This window comes from Zeus faber (assembly GCF_960531495.2).
Source record: "Zeus faber genome assembly, chromosome: 21".
NCBI classification, from domain to species: Eukaryota; Metazoa; Chordata; class Actinopteri; order Zeiformes; family Zeidae; genus Zeus; species Zeus faber.
In genome coordinates, this window is record NC_137208.1 from 5282703 (window position 1) to 5304063 (window position 21361).

The 21361-nt window shown below is 42.6% G+C and overlaps 1 protein-coding gene across 1 annotated transcript; it reads right to left on the minus strand.

Annotated features, from left to right (window-relative positions):
• Positions 1-313: 313 nt before the first annotated feature.
• On the minus strand, positions 314-15749 carry LOC307246426 (protein adenylyltransferase SelO-1, mitochondrial-like; the record flags this gene model as incomplete). Its single annotated transcript, XM_080022336.1, has 9 exons — positions 314-427; positions 4866-5022; positions 8275-8460; positions 9945-10107; positions 10667-10944; positions 11429-11559; positions 12006-12183; positions 13173-13376; positions 15244-15749. The coding sequence occupies 9 exons, from the start codon at positions 15747-15749 to the stop codon at positions 314-316; spliced, it is 1917 nt and encodes a 638-aa protein (XP_079878462.1).
• Positions 15750-21361: the final 5612 nt, after the last annotated feature.

Consider the following 21361-nt stretch of genomic DNA (forward strand, 5'->3'; position numbering starts at 1 on the left):
CAGGCGGGTCACATGACTGGTCGCCTGCCTCGTCATGCGTCGTCAGCGCATCACACCGCAACGTCGTTATGATGTCACAACACACTGACGGGCGTAGAAACACGTCTCCATTTTCACACCCTGCACCAGGAGGCCCAGCCACAGACAGCTCTCTCTCTCCCTCCATCTCAGTCTCCTCTCCCTCCCTTCTAATCTCTCTCACCCCATTCCCCCCTCTAACCCTCCCTCCCTTCTCTTTCTCTCCCTGCTCCCTCCCTATATTTCCCCTATCTAGCCCCCCCCTCCTGGTGCGGTCAGGGAGTCTCTATGAGGATCATGTGATGCGGAGGTCTCTCGCCCACTCTGGAGGTCCTCTCTCGTATTCTTCCTCCTCCTCTTCCTCGCGGCTGGAAAACGGCTTCTCTAGGACCCTGAGCGTCCTAAGAACCTGAGTCGGAGAAGTGGAGGGCCATGACGGAGAGAGATTGAGAAATGGATGGATGAAAAAGGGAGCCCAAAATTCTAAATGCACACATATAGTAACAAGCCGATGTAAAGGCATCTGTCTTTCCTTCATTCCCATCTGTCTCTCTCTTTCGCTCTCTCTGTCTATCTCTTCGTCCGTCTATCTCTCTTTCTCTCTCTGTCTGTCTGTCTCTCTCTTTCTGGTTCTCAGTTCAGTTGAGGAAAGTCCACACTAGTGAAGTTCGAAATATATAATTTGTGGAAAAAGTTGAGAAGTGGTTTAATACTGCATTCAAGGCAACTCGTTATTGTCACAGCTTGGAAATTTCTGACCGACACAAACTGCTTTCAAGCGATGAACTGCAAATAAAAACAAACAAAAAAACGAAAAATGTCCACTGGAACCTTTACATTAGGAGCCACTTGAAGACGGCTCTTCCAGCCAGCCGACAGACGAATTGCAACCAGCTTCCAGTCAGCTCCCAGTCAACCACCAGGCGCCTCCTAGTTGGCTGCCATTCGGCTGGAATCCAACCCTCCTTCTCATGTGTCCTGACAGGTTGTGTTTAATTTCGACTGTAAACACGCCCATTTATTCAATTGCAATGTGTCACAATGAGATGCCCCTAACTTCACAAAAAGCCCAATCACATTCCCGAGAGAGATTTATGATTTTCACCCCTAACCCTAACCAATTACCTGGGATATTATCCTTCTTAATGATTGATTTTAATATACATGTTGCACAGCTTTTTAATTTCAAAATGGGAGGTGTTTTTTTAATTTACATTTTTAAAATAACAAAGTTCAATAGCTTTGTAATTAGAGCACTCAAACTAGGTCTATGTAATTAAAGTTTCAATTTTATTGTCAATATTTGATAACAATGCAAGCATCATTACCAGAAATTACATTATAAGTCTCATAGCCAACTCAACTTTACATAATATGTAAAATAAGGCTATAGTAGTGAATAAAATAAAACAGTATTTAAAATCAAAAATGGAAAGAAGAAGAGTGAAATGGAAAGAAGAAGAGTAGTGTAAGGAAAAGTATTTACCGAAAAGAAATACAAAATAAAATGCAGACAATAATGACAGTGAGTCAACTTGATAGTGGACATCTTAAATAGTTGTAGGCCACAATAATGCAGAGTCATACTGTATGGTTATATAGACAGTGTTGTAAGACAAAAACTGCAATCTACTACTGTGAGGTAAGACAAAACTGGTATGCAATACTATTCAATTAAAGTGACTAGTTTTAAAGTTTTATTAGCCTATTTTTAAAGTGGCCAAGTTTGTGGATTTATAGGTTCTAGTCATCAGCCTTTTTATTTCAAAATGAGGGTTTTTGAATTATCACATTTTTATTAAATTTCTGCATTTGAGCCTCTCTGTTGGAGAAACGGTCCCCCATCACCAACCCCCCCCCCCATCCAATTTCATTTTTGATTTTCTGAATTCCATTAAACAACACTGGCACAATCCAATTAGAAAAAATCAATCAATAAAAGTTGATCGAATAAAATCGATCGATAATAATTTGTACAAACGTTAAAGAGACTAAACAGTATATGGGTCCTTCGGAACACTCAAGATTGTTTTCCTGTCGATACAGTTTAAACTTCATGGTTTACCTCAGTGATTAATTGCCAACAATTAAATAAATCGCAATATGATAGTAAACTGGATATTTGATTCCCCCTCTACAGAGAGGAATTTTCACCCCTCAGTTAGAAAGGAGTGGATTGCTTCATTGAGATGTGGATATTTTGGTCTATGGGTCTGCGTTTGTATATGTATGGGTTAGGTGTGAGGGCTTCTAGACCTGTTGGGTGACAAAACGATCGGCCATTAAGTGTAAACAAAGAGATGGCCCAAGGCTTTACCTGGGGTCTGCTTTGTAGTCACTCAAAAAATGTGTACTGCGGCAATTAGAGACAAGTACTGTACCCTTGCATAAAAGTTGTAGACTGAGAGGCTCTGGCACAATTGATTATAAAAAAAAAACCATAAAGTCGGAAGCAATAGTAAAAACAGCAAAAACATGGGATAAACAATAAAGGGTGATGCAGCAAAACAGATAAAAATGATCTCATACAATCAATACTCATAATGCACAGATGATCAATTACACTTGTGTGTGTGCGTGTGCATTAGTTGTCATTCTGAAAAGCAACAAGGATCAATTGATACTAATAATACATTTCAAATAAGTATTTCCATTGAGTAGTCGTAATAAGTAATAATAACTTATAAGGTGTGCAAACAGCACACTGTAGGACAAAAAAAATCCCTGCTCAGATTCTCAGAGTTAGGTTTACCTCTCGCACAATGAGTTGAAGACAACAAAGTGTTGAAGATAGCATGATTGTATTCATGAATTTATCAATTAACAGTAAAGCAGCGGAAATGTACATTATGCTTAACCAGTATACTGTACACATGGTGTATAACAGGCATCAGTAGTTCATCCTTGGATTTTCTCCTAACCCTGGTCTTAATCTGAGGTAGGGTTTAGGCCTTTTTTTGTTTGTGTTGACCACACCACTGGCATTTATGAGAAGCCCAGTGTTTATTTGAGTCGTTATTCAAATAAAAAACAGTTCATATATTTGAGTTATCATATTTCCTCAAATTTTCAGGAAATATGGTAACTCAAATAAAGCACTGCAACTGCTTTTCAACATTGCAGCCTGGGGGTGTTCCCAGGCGATGAATTACGTCATCCAGGGGGATATGATTACAGCCAGGGTCCGAGCACAGACTCATCACGGTCCTTGCATGGATCAGCCACACTTCAATCACGGTTCAACCTGAGCTCTGTCATGTTCCAGAAGCCCTCTCCAAGTTGCTCCTACTGTACTTCAAACTTCGTCTTGAAATGTTGGTTTGCTGAACAGAGAATACAAACTGCAACTGAGTTATCTGTGTGTTGTAAAGTAAACAAACTCTTTGATAACAACTCAAGTCTTGTGACTAGCTATGGAAGCCGCCATGCTTTCCACCATATTTTTTGTTTTTATGACGACAGAAGACGTGCTCAGGGCAGTTGATGCGATACCCTATTCTCCGGCCCCAAATTCTTAAATTGGATGACTAATTTGTTTTTCACAAGTCAGGCATTGTTTTTTCCTTGGCTGAGAGTGGCCTTGAATGCAGCATTAAGTGCCTTTTCATGCACTCAATACCCCGATGAAGATCAATATTTGGGTTAGGGTAATAATACGTTAAAGGTGTTAACATGCGTTTGGAATATTGTGATTACTAAAAAAACAGTTAACACGGCAAGCGGGGTAGTCGGGTTATTGACAGGAAGTACCTCTGACTACAATCCTCTTTCTCCTGACCGTTTTGACCGTGACAGTAGTTAATCTTCTCAAACAACTATTTCTCGGTCAAGTTAGACCCTATGACTTTAGACCCTGTAACGTTAGACTCTGTTATATTAGACCCTGTGACGTTAGACCCTGTGACGTTAGACCCTGTGACATTAGACTCTGTGTCTTTAGACCCTGTAACGTGAGACCCTGTGACGTTAGACCCTGTGATGTTAGACCCTGTGACGTGAGGATCTGTAACATTAGACCCTGAGACGTTAGACCCTGTAACTTTTGACCCTGTAATGTTAGACCCTGTTACGTTAGACCCTGTTACGTTAGACCCTGTAACGTTAGATCCTGTAACGTTAGACCCTGTAACATTAGACCCTGTGACGTTAGACTCTGTAACGTGAGAATCTGTAACCTTAGACCCTGTGATGTTAGAAACTGTGACGTTGGACTCTGTGATGTGACAAATCTGTAACATTAGACCCTCTGACGTTAGACCCTGTTACGTTAGACCCTGTTAGGTTAGACCCTGTTACGTTACTCTGTTACGTTAGACCCTGTAATGTTAGACCCTGTAATGTTAGACCCTGTAATGTTAGACCCTGTTACGTTAGGCCCTGTAATGTTAGACCCTTTGACTTTAGACCCTGTGGTGCTAGACCCTGTAACGTTAGACCCTGTGACATTAGACCCTGTGACTTTAGACCCTGTGATGTTAGACCCTGTGACGTTAGACCCTGTGACGTTAGACCCTGTGACGTTAGACTCTGTGATGTGAGACCCTGTGACTTAAGACCCTGTTACGTTAGAGCTTATGTTAGACACTGTCTCGTTAGACTCTGGGGAGAGCCCTGGACAACTTCCCCCATGTTATGCTCTCATTGCGCAGTGGTGCCTACCCCCACGTTTTATTTTGCCCTTATTTACTTTGCCACTTGGATCATTGGATTAAATGCAAAACAAGGGCAAATGGCAACTCAGTGTGTTTGCACTGCCATATCATTAGTGCAATATCTTTTGTGAATTGGACTTCGGACCCCAAATAGAGTAAAAGTGACTGACAGTGGGAGTGGCAGTGTGCTCTGACCTCTGAGAAGTCTCCCGCCTCTGCAGCGCAGATGGCCTTCTGAGCGATGTGGTTTCTGAGGACCACGCGTGGGTTCGTTCCGTCCATCACTCGGATTCTCTCCTCTTTCACAGAAGACAAATGTCTCTCTCCGTCCACTTCCCGAGCCAGACGCCTCCTGGGAAGGAAGATAAGGGCAGTGATGGGCAGTATTTTAATTACTTTCATTGAATTACTTTCAATTACTTGTATGACAAATACCAGGAACTTATATATATATTACATATTTATGAACACCTTTTTGTCTTTTTTATTTCCCTTGAATCTATCTATCTATCCATTTCCCTTGTCTATCTATCTCGCACCCCCCCCCTCTCTCCCTGTCCATCGATCTTGACAAGACTTGAAAGGGTGCAACTGTGGTGTGGTGTCCGTCTGTTTGTTCAGTTTACATCATGTCTGTTAAGTTATTTATGTTTTTTTAAACTTGATTCATTTTTGCCATTGTTTCTCATTGTGGGTTTACCTGTACTACTGTAAAATCATTTTACTGTTCAGTAACATGGAGTGGACTGCTGTGTTTATACTGGTAGTGCTGTGGTCGACCGCCATGTCTAACTTGGCTGAAGGCTGGCACGTTGACTCTCAATTCAACAAGATCCAGTACCACAGAGACTTTGTGATGAAACGGAACAATCCTACGAGCATAAGAATACCTTAGGACATACTGTAACTTTCCCGGATCTTGATGAATTTGACTGCGACTACGGTCTAATGGGTTTCACCAGCACGCCTCATCGGAAAAACAAGGAAGCGGGGTAGGGGAGACAAAGTATGAGAACGAGCAAGCAGCAACACAGCTGCACTCTATTTTCTTGGCTTACGCCCGGTTCCCTGTGTAACAAAACCGACGAACTGTGTCCCAGTCTTCAAATTTAAAGCCTGTATTCTGGCCTTGACAGAAACGTGGCTTGAAGAGAAGGTCTCTGACTGTGAGCTGGTGATGCATGGGTTTGGTGCGCCTTAAAACATGGACTGGGAGGCTGCGCACGAAGGAGGTGTATGCCTTTATAAAAATGAACGCTGGTGCGAGCCGCCCATGCACTTAGGATATTGAACTGCTTTCTGTTTCTATACTTCCATTCTACCTGCCTCAGGAACTTTTGTGACTGTGGTCTATATTCACCAGAAGGCAAACAAGATCATTATGTCAGAACTCATCCTACAGACTGTTTAGAAACCACAGCTGCTGTCCCCCGATGCTCCTAATATAATACTGGGCGACTTCAACCACTGCTCACTGGACAAAACTCTCAGGGGCTTTAACAAATATGTGTCTTGCCCCACCAGAAATGGCAAGATAGTCGACCAGTGCTATGGCTCAATTAAAGGAGCTCACAAATCCATCCTGCTTCCACCTGCCTGGCAAAGCTTACTACAATAATTTGCAACGTATTCCAGCAAATTGCACAACAAAGGGGGGGAAGTGTTTCACAGAGAAGTGAAACTCTGGTTGGAGGAGGTAACACAGACGCTGCAGGGCTGTCTGGACTGCACAGCGTGGAACTTCATCGAATCATATCTGGACATTAACAAACTCACAGAAGGGGTCAGCTTGTCTGTATCATATTGTGAGGACATTGTCATCCCTGAAAACGTAGTTAAGATCTATCCGAACAGTAAACCCTGGGTAAGCAAACACCTTAAAGTGTTATTAAACAAGAAAAAACACGCATTTAGGGAAGGGAACTTCTCTGAGCGAAACGTTTTACTAAAAGAGATTTAACGTGAAATGAAGAGGGCTTAATTGGGCGACAAACAAAAGGTTGAATACAAACTGGGCAAAACTTTCAGACAAGAGTTTGGGACAGTGTCAGGACCATGGTTGGGTTAGTTCTAGTCGATCTGTCGCTTCCTTTTCTGTACGCAGTGATGTGAATATTTTTAAACATTGAAAAGCCAGATCAAGGCCTGGCCCTGATAACACTGGTAGCCGTACGCTGCCCTGCTGTGCTGATCAGATAGGCTAAATTTTTTTATTCTATTTTGAATATGTCATTCTGTCACCAAAGGGTCTCTGAACTATGCAAACACAGTTCCCACTCCAAAAAATAGGCACCCTAAGACTCTGAATGACCTGGCCTGTGACCTTGACCTGACTAGTTATGGAGGAATTTGAAAAGTTGATTAAAAAGGAACTTCTGGACAGGATGGAGCATCATCTCAACCTGCTACAGTTTGCATATCGAGCCAACAGGAGGTCCTTACTCTGCTCAACTTCATCTTTAAGCACTCAGAGGATAGTGCGAAACCATGCCAGACTGTTGTTTGTTTGTGTAGGCTGCTCACAGTCAGCCTACTGAGCGTTTTGGGTTGGATACTGACATTGTTGGCTGGATCTTGGACTTCCTCACCAACAGATCTCGAAGAGTGAGAGTGAATGGACCTTTCTCTGGATTGACTTCAACATCAAATGGCTCTCCCCAGGGCTGCGTCCTCTCTCCTCTCCTACTTATCCCGTGCACTAATGACTGCTGCAGTGAGATCGAAAACCATCACAGTGTGAAGTTTGCGGATGACGTGGTTATCGTGAGCCTGCTGGAGGAGGGGGAATGTCCCATCGTTCTGTCACCGATTATGTTTTAAGATGGAGTTGAGAAGCCTTTTTGGAAGTAAATGCTACAAAGACCAAGGGCATGTGTACTGATTTCAGTTAGACGTCATCACTCCAACCCTATAAACACTAAAATGAATGTTCAGGATGTAGAAATGGTTGAGTTTTACAAATACTTGGGCATTATAATGAATTATAAGATGAGCTTTGATTGTACAATACCACCAATATGTTGAATAAAAAAAGCCAGCAGCGCCTTTTCGATCTGAGGAAGCTAAGTTCCATGTTGACAGGTCGCTGATGACTTTGCTTTACAGATTTGAGTCGCTTTTTCACTTTTTCTTTTATCCCTCGGTATCTATCCATGGTATGCTGCTCTCGATCTAAACCAGAAAAACGCATTAACAAAGGTGATCGAGGTATGTCGCAGTGTCAGAGGTACTCAGCAGAAAGGTCTGTGTGATTTGCATGACAAACAGTTGTTAAAGAAAGCAGACCCATCCTGTCCGACAGCATGCACCCCCGTGCGGGCTCCGGGCTCCCGCCTCAAATAACCACGAGCCAAAACCAGCACACGTAAACACTCCTTCATACCCTCCATTTCACTGCTAATATCCAATAGAAAAAGGTAATATCAGCTTGACCACCCAACCACGCTTGGTAAATATTATGTACTCTAGGTTTTTCCACATGTACTCTATGTTTTTCTACATGTATTCTATGTTTTTCTACATGTACTCTATGTTCTTCTACACGTACTCTATGTTCTTTTCACATGTACTCTATGCTTTTCACCCATCTCTCCATTCATCAGACCTGTACTGATGGCTCCAGTGAATCCAGTCCTCCCTCTGCTTGTCCCTCAGCTCCTCTGGACTGGTTCCCAGTAGCTCCCTGAGCCTGGAGATCCTCTCCAGCTGCTGCTCCACCTCGGGGGTCTGGGCCACCAGGTGGAACATGGCGGCGTTGGACTGGGCCAGGGACAGGACCATGGCCAGCTCCCTGGAGACACACACAACACCTTCTTTCCTCATCGGCAAAACATCGGCCAAAAAACAACCACAATGCAGTTCTCTTAGGAATCTCAAATTGTAAATGCCCAAAAAAAGTCTAATAATAATAATAATAATAATAATAATAAGAAGAAGAAGAAGAAGAAGAAGAAGAAGAAGATGAAAAAATACATACATACACATACTGTACATACAAAGATGCTATATATAATGCACATAGATACATACATAAAAACATACATTATTATTATTATTATTATTATTATTATAAATACACTTACATACTTATATACATACATACATACTGTACATACATACATACTGTAAAAAATACATACATACTGTAAATACATACATACATACATACATACATACATACATACATACAAACATACATAATAATAATTATTATTATATAATAATAATTATTCTTACTATTTTTATTATTATAAATACACACTAATAATAATAATAATAATAATAATAATAATAATAATAATAATAATAATAATAATAATAATAATAATAATAATAATGACAACATTTGGAATGAATAAATACATTAAAAAAGTAATAATAATAATAATAATAATAAATAATGTCCAAGTGAACATTCCACTTACAGATTGTCCTGATAAGCTTTCTCTCCAAAGCGCTTGCACAAGAGAGAACAAACAGTAAAGGTGACGTGAAAAGTTTTTTTTTTTCCAACTTAAATGATAAATGTGTATTTCCAGGACCTTCGTCAGGACAGTGCAATGCATGCTGGGATAATCTCCTTGAAATTTAAGTGCTTTGTAAAAACGTTAAGTGACGTGACGATCTTCTAATATGTTAATTTATATATTCACTAAAATGTCAATGTGAATGAAAAAAGTTATGTTAGGTTACGTTTTAGACGACTGGTTGAACATATGACAGAGATACTCAAGATTTTGGAGGGGAATTAGTTGTTTATAATAGTTCTAGTTTATAGTAGTTCAGAATGTTGCCACATTTAAAGCAACTAAGATGTTGTTTGTATTTTATATAATTTGGGTACTTTTGTTATTATTGCCTATCTACTTAAATATCTATCTATCTATCTATCTATCTATCTATCTATCTATCTATCTATCTATCTATCTATCTATCTATCTATCTATCTATCTATCTATCTATCTATCTATCTATCTATCTATCTATCTATCATATACCTATCCATCTATCTATCTATCTATCTATCTATCTATCTATCTATCTATCTATCTATCTATCTATCTATCTATCTATCTATCTATCTATCTATATATCTATCTATCTATCTATCTATCATATACCTATCCATCTATCTATCTATCTATCTATCTATCTATCTATCTATCTATCTATCTTGCCTTATCTTCAATTTAACGACTATGATGAACCCATTAATTGAAATAATAACCAACAGATGGATGGACTCTGAGACGTCCCAGCATGCACAGCCCTCACCGCTCCTCCATGGTGGGTCTGTTAGCCACCTGCAGCTCCTCCATGGAGGCGCACTGCTCAAGGATCCGGTCCACCACTGGCCCCACGGAGGTCCTCAGATCATCGCCCTCCTCGGGCCAGGGGATGGAGCTCAGCAGACGGAAGGTGTTGGTGAAGTCTGCGCCTGGAGAGGAGGAGTTAAAAATAGTTAACATGATACCATTTTTAATACATTTATTTTTCCAATCGCTAGTACATGTAGTACCAGAGTTTGTACCATCGTGCCATATTGTGTTACCTCCCATGTTGCACTAGAGGGAGACATGAGGTTTTGTGTACAAAAACATTAAAATATTTTATTAATTTAGTCTCCCCAGATTTCCCAGTCGTAGCAGTATTCCCAGTCTCCAAGAGTTCCCAGTATCCTTAATATTCAGAGTGTTCCAAGTATTTTCCAGTACTCCCAGAGTTCCCAGTATCTCCAGTATTCCAGTATTCTGAGTATTCCATGTGTATTTCCAGTATTTCCCAATGTTCCCCATATTCCCAGTATGCCTAGTATTTCAGGTATACCAAATTTCCCCAGTATCCCCAGTATTCCCAGCACCCCAGTATCCCCATTATTCCCAGAGTTCCCAGTATCCCCAGTATTCCTGGCACCCACTGGAACGCTGGGAATACTGGTGGTGCTGGGAATACTCCAGCACCCCCAGTATTCCCAGTATTCCCAGCGCTCCCAGTACCGGTGTTGTGCATGAGCTGTAGCAGGTCTGAGACCAGCGCTGTGTCCTCCGGCTCCTCTCTCCGCAGGAGGCCCAGTTTCCTCCGCATGTTGCCCAGGTAGAAGGCCTCGTACGCGGGCAGGAAGCCGTCCAGTGCGGCCCCGGCCCCGGCGGCGTGGAGCTCTGGGCCCAGGGCCTCCGCCAGGCAGGCCAGGCCCCAGCGGCACGCCCACGGCTGGGAGCGGTACGAGTAGCGCCCCCTCCTGTCCGACGAGTTACTCACATGGTCTGGGTCGAACCTGCGGCGGGATTCAAAGAATAACACAGAGGGGAGTGAGATGAATGGATGGATGGAGGGATGGATTGATTGATTGATGATAAATAGATAGAAAGAAACAGGGATAAAACTTTGCATTTATATGGGATAATAGTAATAGGGATATAACTTAAATAATTGCGCTTTGCATGGTATATAGTAATTATATAATTATGACTCTAATAATAATTATAAGTATTATTTAAGATCTTGTTTTATGTTTTTATTAATCGTCATAAAATGTATGTATTAAATAATTCAGATTTTAAGACGCTGGAAGGTGTATTTTACTCAATTCACAAGGAGCTAGGCTAGCTGATCCCATCTGCAGCGATGCATTGTGCTACCACCGTTAGCATGCAGCCTGTAGCTACGTCTGTACTGGACGCACAATGATGAAAGTGGTATCGACCTTCTCATCCCGATCTGGGTGACGCAGACAAATAAAAGTGAATTTCCAAAGATACCGGTCCATGAAGCCGAAGGGTCCGTAGTCCAGAGTGAGGCCCAGGATGCTCAAGTTGTCGGTGTTGAGGACGCCGTGGCAGAAGCCCACGCTCTGCCACTGCGATACGAGCCTGGCCGTTCTCAGCGACACCTAAAAATGTCAAATAAGATCAAATTACATTTCAAAATTGTGATAAAATCCAACAAAGATGACCGGACTCGACCCTTATGATCAGGGTCCATTTGGAGTCATAGATATACCCGAATGAACCCAAATGACAAAATCAGGGTTGAATACACACACACATGCACGCACGCACACGCACACACACACACACACACACACACACACACACACAATAAATATTGTAAAAAGTGCTGAGAAGTGTTGTTGTGGGGTGTTAAATCATAATTCAAATGATATCAGTGCATGCAAACCAGAAATATATATAAAATATATATATACAAAAAAATAAATATGTAAGTAAATAAATAAAATTAATTAAAGGAAAGCGCCATAAATCATGCCTGGATTTAACCCACCAGTCACACCAGCACCAGACACACAAGAACCAGGTTTTAAGAGTCTGTCAGGACCTCCTGGAAGAAGGCGGTGTTGCGGGCCAGGCGGTCCGGGTGCTCCAGGTGGATTTCGGGGTAGAAGGTCTCGATGACGTAGTCCAGCAGCCGGGCCCTCAGGTCAGAGCGCCCGGCGCTCGGACCCTGGAGACCTGAAAACTCATCCCTCTCCAGGAAGATCTCGAAAGACCCGAACCTTAGAAACAATGACGACAAGGGATGAAACGAGTAATCAATTTATTGAGTAAACAATTAATCGACTGAAATTAATACGACTAATTAAATCGTTTTAATCACGTCGTAATTGGTTTGCGTTGACGTCCCTGTAAAACTCTCTGAAATGTGCCGTGTGTGTGTGTGTGTGTGTGTGTGTGTGTGTTGCGTAACAATTAAAGATTCTTCTATACTGATAAGTTTGTTCTGCTTCTTGTGGCTCGTTTACTGCAAGTGGTGTTTCGTGGAATTGTTTTCACAATTTGGGCCAACCTAGGGTCCTTCCTGATGCTGAAGTCAAGTAATGACGGACAAAACCCACCAAACCGACATCATCCAAGGCATCGACTTTACCCCTCAAGGGCAACTGAATGGCAATTCAATCGCTTATAATGAAGCACGTCATTCTAATATGGCGGCGCCCGGTATGTGGAAGAGCTCATGGCGGCGGCAGCATCCGTGAAAGCCTTCTGACGCTTAAACTGTGAGTACAGTCTGGTTAGCGTGCTCTTGTCTTGTATTTTTGGTACGTGCCATGTTGATAAGTTTGAGTGCTGTCGTAAGTTGCCGCACTTTGATGGCAGACGTAGACAACATGCAGTGACTATGGTTGTTGACGCCAGATCAATCTGAGGACATGGTTAGAAGCCTTTTGGGGTATGATGTGTTTTTATGTTTGACAATTATGTGTTTATTCGTTCACATCTGTAGCCTAATAACATGGCAACTTACTAATGGTGTGTTTTGTTTGTTTGCTTTTTGAGTCCAACTTGTCGGGGAAAGTTCTGAAAGTATCGGGAATGCTACCGTCGCCATTGGGTCAGGCGCGGCTTCCGGCTTCGGTGGCAGTGACTGTGGTTGGGTGTGAGCCTACTCTGCATTGGAGGTGCGGTGGCGATGCAATGACGGTGCGGTGAGGGTTCGGTGGAGGTGCGGTGATGGTGCGGTCACAGTGCGGTGGCGGTATCCAACCTTATAAAGGTGGGGGCAACACGGAGGACGGCCGCGCAGCGTTCGGGGACGCGACGGCCATTGTTGAGTGGGTCTCTATGCACATAGAGGTCGGAGGTCACCAGGGAGGCGGCGCGTGTGGTGGCCACGCCCAGTGCGGCCATGGCCTCGCTGCACAGGAACTCCCTGATGCTGGAGCGCAGCACCTTCCTGCCATCACCGTCCCTGAAAGAGGACCACGCACCGTTTTTTGGGGAGATTGAGATGAGAAGGACGACACCAGTGCAGAGATAATGACGGGAGGAATGCTAACTGTGCTAGCTCAACTCATGGCTGTGGATGGGATCAACTAGCCTAGCGCCTGTTCACCCAAAAATTGGGTGAACAGCAAATCAGGTGAACATGTGAAATCTATCTGTCTGTCTGTCTGTCTGTTTATCTGTCTATCAATCTATCCATCCAGCGGTCTATCTATCTATCTATTTATCTATCTATCTATCTATCTATCTATCTATCTATCTATCTATCTATCTATCTATCTATCTATCTGTTCATCCATCTATCTATGCACCCGTCTGTCTGTCTGTCTATCCATCCATCCATCTTTTTGCATTGTTCAGTTCTTTAATGTCAGCACATCACCTCACTTATTGTGTATTTTTGACAAATAACTGAGTTTAGCAGCAAACGTTCACATCAAACTAATCTAACAACTCGCATTAAACTCTGTGATGTTCAACGCATCATTTGTACACCTCAGTAGCACAAATTAAAAAATAATAACATTTCTATTTTCATTTTGAACAGAGTAACAGTGGACATTTCAAGTAATATTTTTGTCAGAAAAGAAATTTGAAGAAAAAAAATCCGGACAGCATTTCCTTTTGAACTTGGAAACGTTCTATTGAAGTCAGGAATTGGGAAAATCCCACCTGGTATACTGGGATAAATGCAATGGAACAGCAATTTATTAGAATTAATTTTTTATTGTTTGATTTGAGTCAGAGCAGCATATTAACTCCACCTCAGCATCCCCAGTATTAAAAACAAAAAGAAAATTGGTATTGAAAAAATAATCAGTACGTGATAATTATTGTTGAACTTCCATAGATAGAAACCGCCCCAGCCTAAAACCCTGAATAAAGTGAAGACTGCTGTTTTTACTTTGTTCTTTTCGGTACGGTGGTACAAGCAGGCACTAGATGGAGTATTTAGTGGAACTGTGTGGAGTTTAATCTGATTTAAATCTCTTAAGAAGCTCGGTTTAATGCACCACGTGCCTCTGCTTCTGCTGTGTCACGTTATAAACCTCATAGCATTATTCATAGTAAATATCATTCAATATTTCATGAAAAATAGGTATTTTTTTAAACATGGACGTTTACAACAGTAACATTATGTAATTTACATATTTTTTTATGTTTGAAAGTTATGTCGGATATTTAATAATAGTTGCAGCCTACCTATAATAAATGAACATTCATTCATTCATGAATTTCACTGTTGTAAATGTCCCCAGAGAAGGTTTAACATTCACCTTTTTGTAAAATAATATAAACACGTTCAAACATGTGATTCAGTGAAATCGTTTTTAAATTAATCTATTTATCATTTACTCTTTATTTGTTTATCGCCATTTTTTCTTTTTTTAGTTAGTTGTTCTATGTTTGTTGCATATTGTCATTTTTTCTTCCATTTATTCAGTTTTTGTTTTATATACAGTATACATATTTCCTCTTTCTTGACTGTGAATTATTGATCCAGAGGTTGGTTGTTAATTTCTTAGTTTTATTATATACTGACAGTTTTTTTCATTTGAAGTTATTTTTTTAGGTCCATTGTTTGTCGGTTTTGTGTGAAATATATTAGGTTTATTCCACGTTGCCTTTTTTTATTCTTATTACTTTATTATTGGCTATTGTTTTATTGGTGTGAGATGGTGTGAGATAAATAGAGTGCAGTGTGTGTGTGTGTGTGTGTGTGTGTGTGTGTGTGTGTGTGTGTGTGTGTGTGTGTGTGTGTGTGTGTGTGTGTGTGTGTGTGTGTGTATATATATATATGTATATTTATAAAGGAATTAAAGCGCCGTTACCTGGAGTAGGGTGTGACTCCCGCCCCCTTCACCTGAATCTCCAACCGCCCGCTGGGACCGGCTCCCCCTTCCACCTCGCCCAGGTAGAGCACGGCGCCGTCCCCCAGCTGGCCCGCGAACACTCCGAACTGGTGGCCGCAGTAGCAGTGTGCCGCCGGCTCGGAGCCCGGCAGCGGCCTGGATCCGCTGAGGTAGTGCGGTCCGGCGGGGTGACCCAGCACGTCCTGCGGGCTCAGCCCCAGCAGGGCCAGGGCGCGCTCGGACACCGCCACGAAGGACGGATTATCCAGGGGCTGCAGGTGGTGGATCCGGGAGAAACAGGCGCCGCGGACGGTCCGGGAGCCGGGCTCCGTGGCGCCGTCCACGGGGAGGCTCCTCAGGGCGACGTTCCGGAAAGGAAGCCGCTCCAGGGCCGCAGGTGCTCGGACAGAGGGAAGCATTACGGCTGCTGGGTCTGGATGAGGGGTCAAACTACCTCCTCCGCCGGCCGCCGCCAGGGGCCGCATGTCGGCGCAATGCGCCGCCAGAAACTGGTCTAAAAGATGGAACACGGTTTGTCTGTCTAGTTCAAGTTCAAGTTCAAGAGATTATAAGTCACATAATAATCTATTTATTTATTTACAACATGAATCAGAAAGCACTTTACATGAATTGAAGGCAATTCAATAATAATAATAATAATTAGAGAGATAATAAAAGATCAAAGATGTTTATTTGTTTATTTTATGTTTATTTTATGTTTATTTGTCACATGCACATATACATAGGAGCATACATAGTGAAATGAAATTAGATTATGCACAATAACTATAAAAAATATACATAATTATAATATATAATATATATATATTATATATGTATATATATAATATATATAATAATAAATAATATTCAATAATATAACACCTTGAATGCTATGTCACAATTCACAAATAATTATAGTAAGATCTGTATCAATTTTAGATTTTTTAACATAAAAACATGAAAAATAAATGCATCTCGATCCATAAATAAATGCTACAATCCACAAATTTGTATTTAAAATTTTAAATGCAAAAAAACAAAACAAACCAGAAACAAATGTCCATCCCTATTCCCAAATAAATGATGTCTTGTGTAAAACATTAAAAAAATATATATTTTGCAATTAAAAACCTATATACAGATTTGTGGATTTTGTCATAAGTGCCTTACATTAGTAAAAGGTAATCAACTAGTAATAATTAAAAAAAAATTGTATTTTTTTGAACATTTAATTTAAAAAAAAGGGTTAAGATTCAATTTCAGTTTTGGTTATCATCGATTGTGACCTTGGAGGATCATGGATGTTCCTCCAAGAACCATTTTTCAGTCATTATTCCTCCCTTCCTCTTACTGTATGCAGTATAATACCTCGAGGTAGGAATGTCTTATTCTTAAATATTGTACGTTATATGGAATAATAGGCACACACAGGAAAGTCGACAACACTGTTTGCTCAACAAATTGAGATATAAAGTCAAATCCAGAGAATCACTGAAATAAGATTTTAGATATCAGATATTTAAAAAAAAAAAACCTTTAATGTAAAGCATTAAAAGATGGGGGGGGGGCTGCAGGTAAGGGTAACTGATAATGTGGGTGTCACTGGGAGCATAGGTAGCTGGTGATGAGGAGGGGGGTCACTAGTAGCGGGGGTAGCGCTCCACTTTCTTTTGCTAAAATCGGAAGGACGACATGCAAATACTTGGAGCGATGCACATTTTCTTGAAAGGGCAGCAGTCATGAAGTGGCATCACTCCCTGCTCTAGAAGAGCATTTCAATGTGGACAAGTATAAGCAGCTTTCTAGAGGTTGTAGTGCCTGGTTGTTGGCCGACACCACTTTAAGTAATTTCCCCCCTGGGAATTTTAAAGTATTTCTGATTCTGATTCTGATTCTGATTGTCTCTTCCAGGGACTGAATCAAACCGATCCATTTCTTGGAACAGCCACAGAGAGTGATGCAGCACACTCTTGTGTTTGTGCTCAGGCGTTCTTTCTTGAAAAGGCAGCACTTGTGACGCCTCCAGGACCCTGAGACGTGCAGGTAAAATTGTGGCTGACCCCTCCCACCCCTGGCACAAGCTGTTTGAAACACTTCCCTCTGGTCGGAGGCTGCGGTCCAAGTGCAGTGGTACCGCGACTTACGACTGCATCTACTTACGACTAATCCAAGACACGAGTAGTGATATTGGCAAAGATCTGCACCGACTTGCGACCGACTGCTCCAAGATACAACCGTGGAAATTTGCAGGTGGCGCATCGGCGGCCAGTCGGCAGCCAGTCGGCAGCCAGTCAGCAGTCAGTCAGCAGCCAGTCAGCAGCCAGTCAGCAGCCAGTCGGCAGTCAGTCAGCAGGCGACCTACATGGTGTGTTCACGTAGTTCGTGGTTTATCCATATTTCTTTCATATTTACTGTGTTGGTTCTGTGTATTTTGTTTATTTTCACCTTCATGATGAGTCCATAAAGAAGAAGGACGATGGAAAAACAAAAAGGCAACGACTCCCATTGAAACTAAGAAGGAAATCACAGAGAAATAGGAGCGTGGTGTATATGGGAAAAATTGCTTCGACATACGACTGTTTTATCATACGACCGTTCTTATAGAACCAATGACAGTCGTAAGTCGAGCTGCCGCTGTATTGCTCAATATAGTTTGAATTCTTAGAAAGAAAAACAACACTATTATAATTCGTCAGTGTTTGAGGATGATATCTCCTCAGCAGAGAAAAAGTTTCTCTGCCTCTGAAGAGACTGGAGCCTTGGTCCAGCGCCTTAGATCACTCGGCCACACTACCAGGTTTACCACACAGGATTCAGGCTTCCACGGCTCGTTGCTCTAGGGGAGTGGTTCTCGCTTTGGGTGCGAGAAGTTCCGACTCAAATCCCGGAGGAGCCCAAAGACTGAAACTGTCACCTTGCTGATGGGTTTATTTAACCGTTGGAAGATTCCGCAGTTGATCAAGTATGCCTACATTGTTCTTCTAGACCCCACAGTTCACCGGCAGCTATGCCAGCTTGCAATGGGCTGGTGCTTGCAGTGTTAAACTAGGTCCCCAGTGTGTTGTTGGGCTGGGCATATCATTTAACCAAAGACATACATTGCGTTTTCAACCATGCGATTTGAACCACTGGAGCCAAAATCTAGTGCCTTGAACCATTTGGCCACATGAACAACAATTGCAGATGTAATATTACAATTGTGAAGCTGTTGTTTTATTGCATGATGCTTCCAATAACAGAGGAGACATGTCATCATTGTTAGCTACACTTGCCCTCTTAACAATCACATTCATATCACTGATGAGCTCTAAGAGTGAATTTGTATCTTTCCTGGATACATATCCTTCATACCAATATTATAAGGTTTTGCAAAATGTGTCTTTGCTCAGTCAGAACTCACAAGTACACATTTTAGGCTTCCGCGGCACGTTGGTCCAGGCGAGCGGTTCTCGCGGGAGTCATTAGTTTAATGACAATATGTAGAAACAAGTTTCCACATTGTTGCCATTGTTCATGGAACACGTGAGCACATTGTTCAAGCTGAAATGCAAGCATGCATGATGTGAAGTCAAGACGCACATACTTTCATACCGACAATAAAGGTGTCTGCTTGCTGTGGAAACTGATCACAATGGTGTTTAAAAAGCCAATTACATGGCAATGTCTTCACCGTCAATTACCAAAACATAAGCTTCTACATTGTTGCCATTGTTCATGAACACGTGAGACCTTTATTCAAGCGGAACAAGGTTCCCATGGTTACAACTGGCCTGCAAAGCCGCGCGGATCGTTGCTTAGAGTCTCATCAGCAGCTCCGACAGCAGAGTGGCGCAGCGGGAGCGTGCTGGGCCCATAACCCAGAGGTCGATGGATCGAAACCATCCTCTGCTAAGGCCTCGCTCTTGCTGCCGCAGCATGTGAGCTCAAGTTAACAGCGCCGTGGCAAGGAAGCAGCTTCTCACCCGTACAACGTGTGTGTCCAACGCTTGTTGCAAAACCTTTTGCAGCCATTCATCACAATTTCGCCTCCTCAACCAGGGCTCGTGGGCTCGAGTCTCATCCGGAAGTCTTGCAAGCAGAGCGGCGCAGCGGCAGCCTGCGGGGCCCAGAGGCCGACGGGTCCAAACCCTCCTCTGCTCAGGCCTTAAGGCGCCCTCAGAAATGCCGGTTTTTCTGAGGGAAAACACACCAAAAAAATAAAGGTGAGCCTTTCTCAGCCCCAGTGGTCTAATGGATAAGGCACTGGCCTCCTAAGCCAGCGATCGTGGGTTCAAGTCCCGCCTGGACTCCTTACGAACACACCACCACAGAGTGCGTCGTCTTTTCTAGACCACAGCTCATGTTCAGGCTGAAACACCTTCTTGTCTGTACAACATTTCATTTTCCAGGCTTTGACGCCGTGTAGCGCAGCATATTCTGACATCTTTTGACATAGTAATTGTCGTTTTTGGGACGTTTTGCCTTGGAGTATATTTTGACATTTTTTGACAGAGTATAGTATATTATTTTTGGATCTTTTTCAAGAGGTTTTTATTTTGTATGTTTTTGATGCCGCCAGAATTTTTTTTTATCACGTTAGAGTATCTACCGTTATTGAAATTTGTAGGATTAGCTACAACATACAGCAGCTAGCTAGCTCCTACAATGAGCAGTGCCTACAACAAGTGAATGGGTGTCCGAGACCCAGAATTAATTTCAATGTTAGCTAGTGCTAGTAAAAAATATTACTTATTCATTGTCAGGTATTTGGTACTCAGCTGTGTCAGCTGTGTCAATTCTCCATTCAAAATGCTGTGTTTTTGCCTCTGAATCTTCCTCAGGATCAGGACATGATGAGTTATCCAATTCGTCCACACGTCAATCATTATGCAAAACATCAAGTCTGAATGGAAAGATGTGGATCCGGGAGCGAATCCATTGACAGGATAAACAGGTGTTGGTTTGGAAGGACAGACAGAGAGAACAAATGCGAGGTCTAACCTCATTTAATAAATATCATATTGTTCTAAATTGGAAAGTCCCAATTCTAAGGTTTCTGGCAACTCTTTTTGCCATGTTGTGATAAAGTCACGGGGAGATAGAAGGAGGTTTAGAGATCTCGAGGTGCCCCACGCTGGGCATACGCTGCTACGTGTATGGGCACTTGGCACTCACGCCGGGTGGGTCGGCTGCGGTGGGGCGGGCCTCCCCCTTGCACGGGGCGTGGGTGGGCATGGGAGTCCTGCCGGCTCGCCCGTGGGGCGGGCGGCTCTGGCGGGGTGTTGGTCTGTCGCCGTAGGGCCTGGGATCCGTGCCTTGCACCCACGGTCCAGGTTCTGTGCGGGGTCTCCTCGTGCTCCCTGGGACTGGGTAATGCTCCTCGGGCTGGGCGTGGGGGTTGCTCCACAGCCCTCTGGCTTCTCTGGGGGCCCGGGGGTCTTCTGTGGCCACAGGGCAGGGTACTCGGGGTTTTCCTGCAGCCGTAGGGTGTCGACTGGGCTGCGTGCCGCAATATAATTCAGACCTTCTACACCTGTACCAATGGGGATAAGTCATGTACACCCACTGGTGGACATCTCTCTCTCTTACACACACACACACACACACACACACACACACACACACACACACAACAAACACATACAGGTGGTCCCATCACGCAAGCACACACCACCACACCTGCTTGGAGTGCACCCCAGCTTTCCTGGACCTAATTAACTGTTTTTTATACATGTTGTCATCCAGTGTTTATGTTTTTGTGTAAATGTTGTTTGTTTCTATGTTTATTTGTCTCACCCTCTTGGAGTAGTGATCAGTTGTTTATAGACCCAAACATGATAAATAGTTCTCCAACGAGGGGGGTTTGTGGTGGTTCTCTATCACCAAAAACTGTGCTCTGGTCATCCTACAGGTTGTCGACAGGACAGAGTTATTGCAGCAGTTCTTGATGTTTAACAATTAATAAAGAGTTGCATTGCAGGTTGAGAACTTGAACTCCACTTGCAGACTAACTGTCCAAGATTCAATGGCACAAATACTTAATAGTTAATAGTTGTATGCCCAGCACGCTGGCAGCACAGGTAAAAAAAAGAAAAAAAAAGAACGATTTTTACAC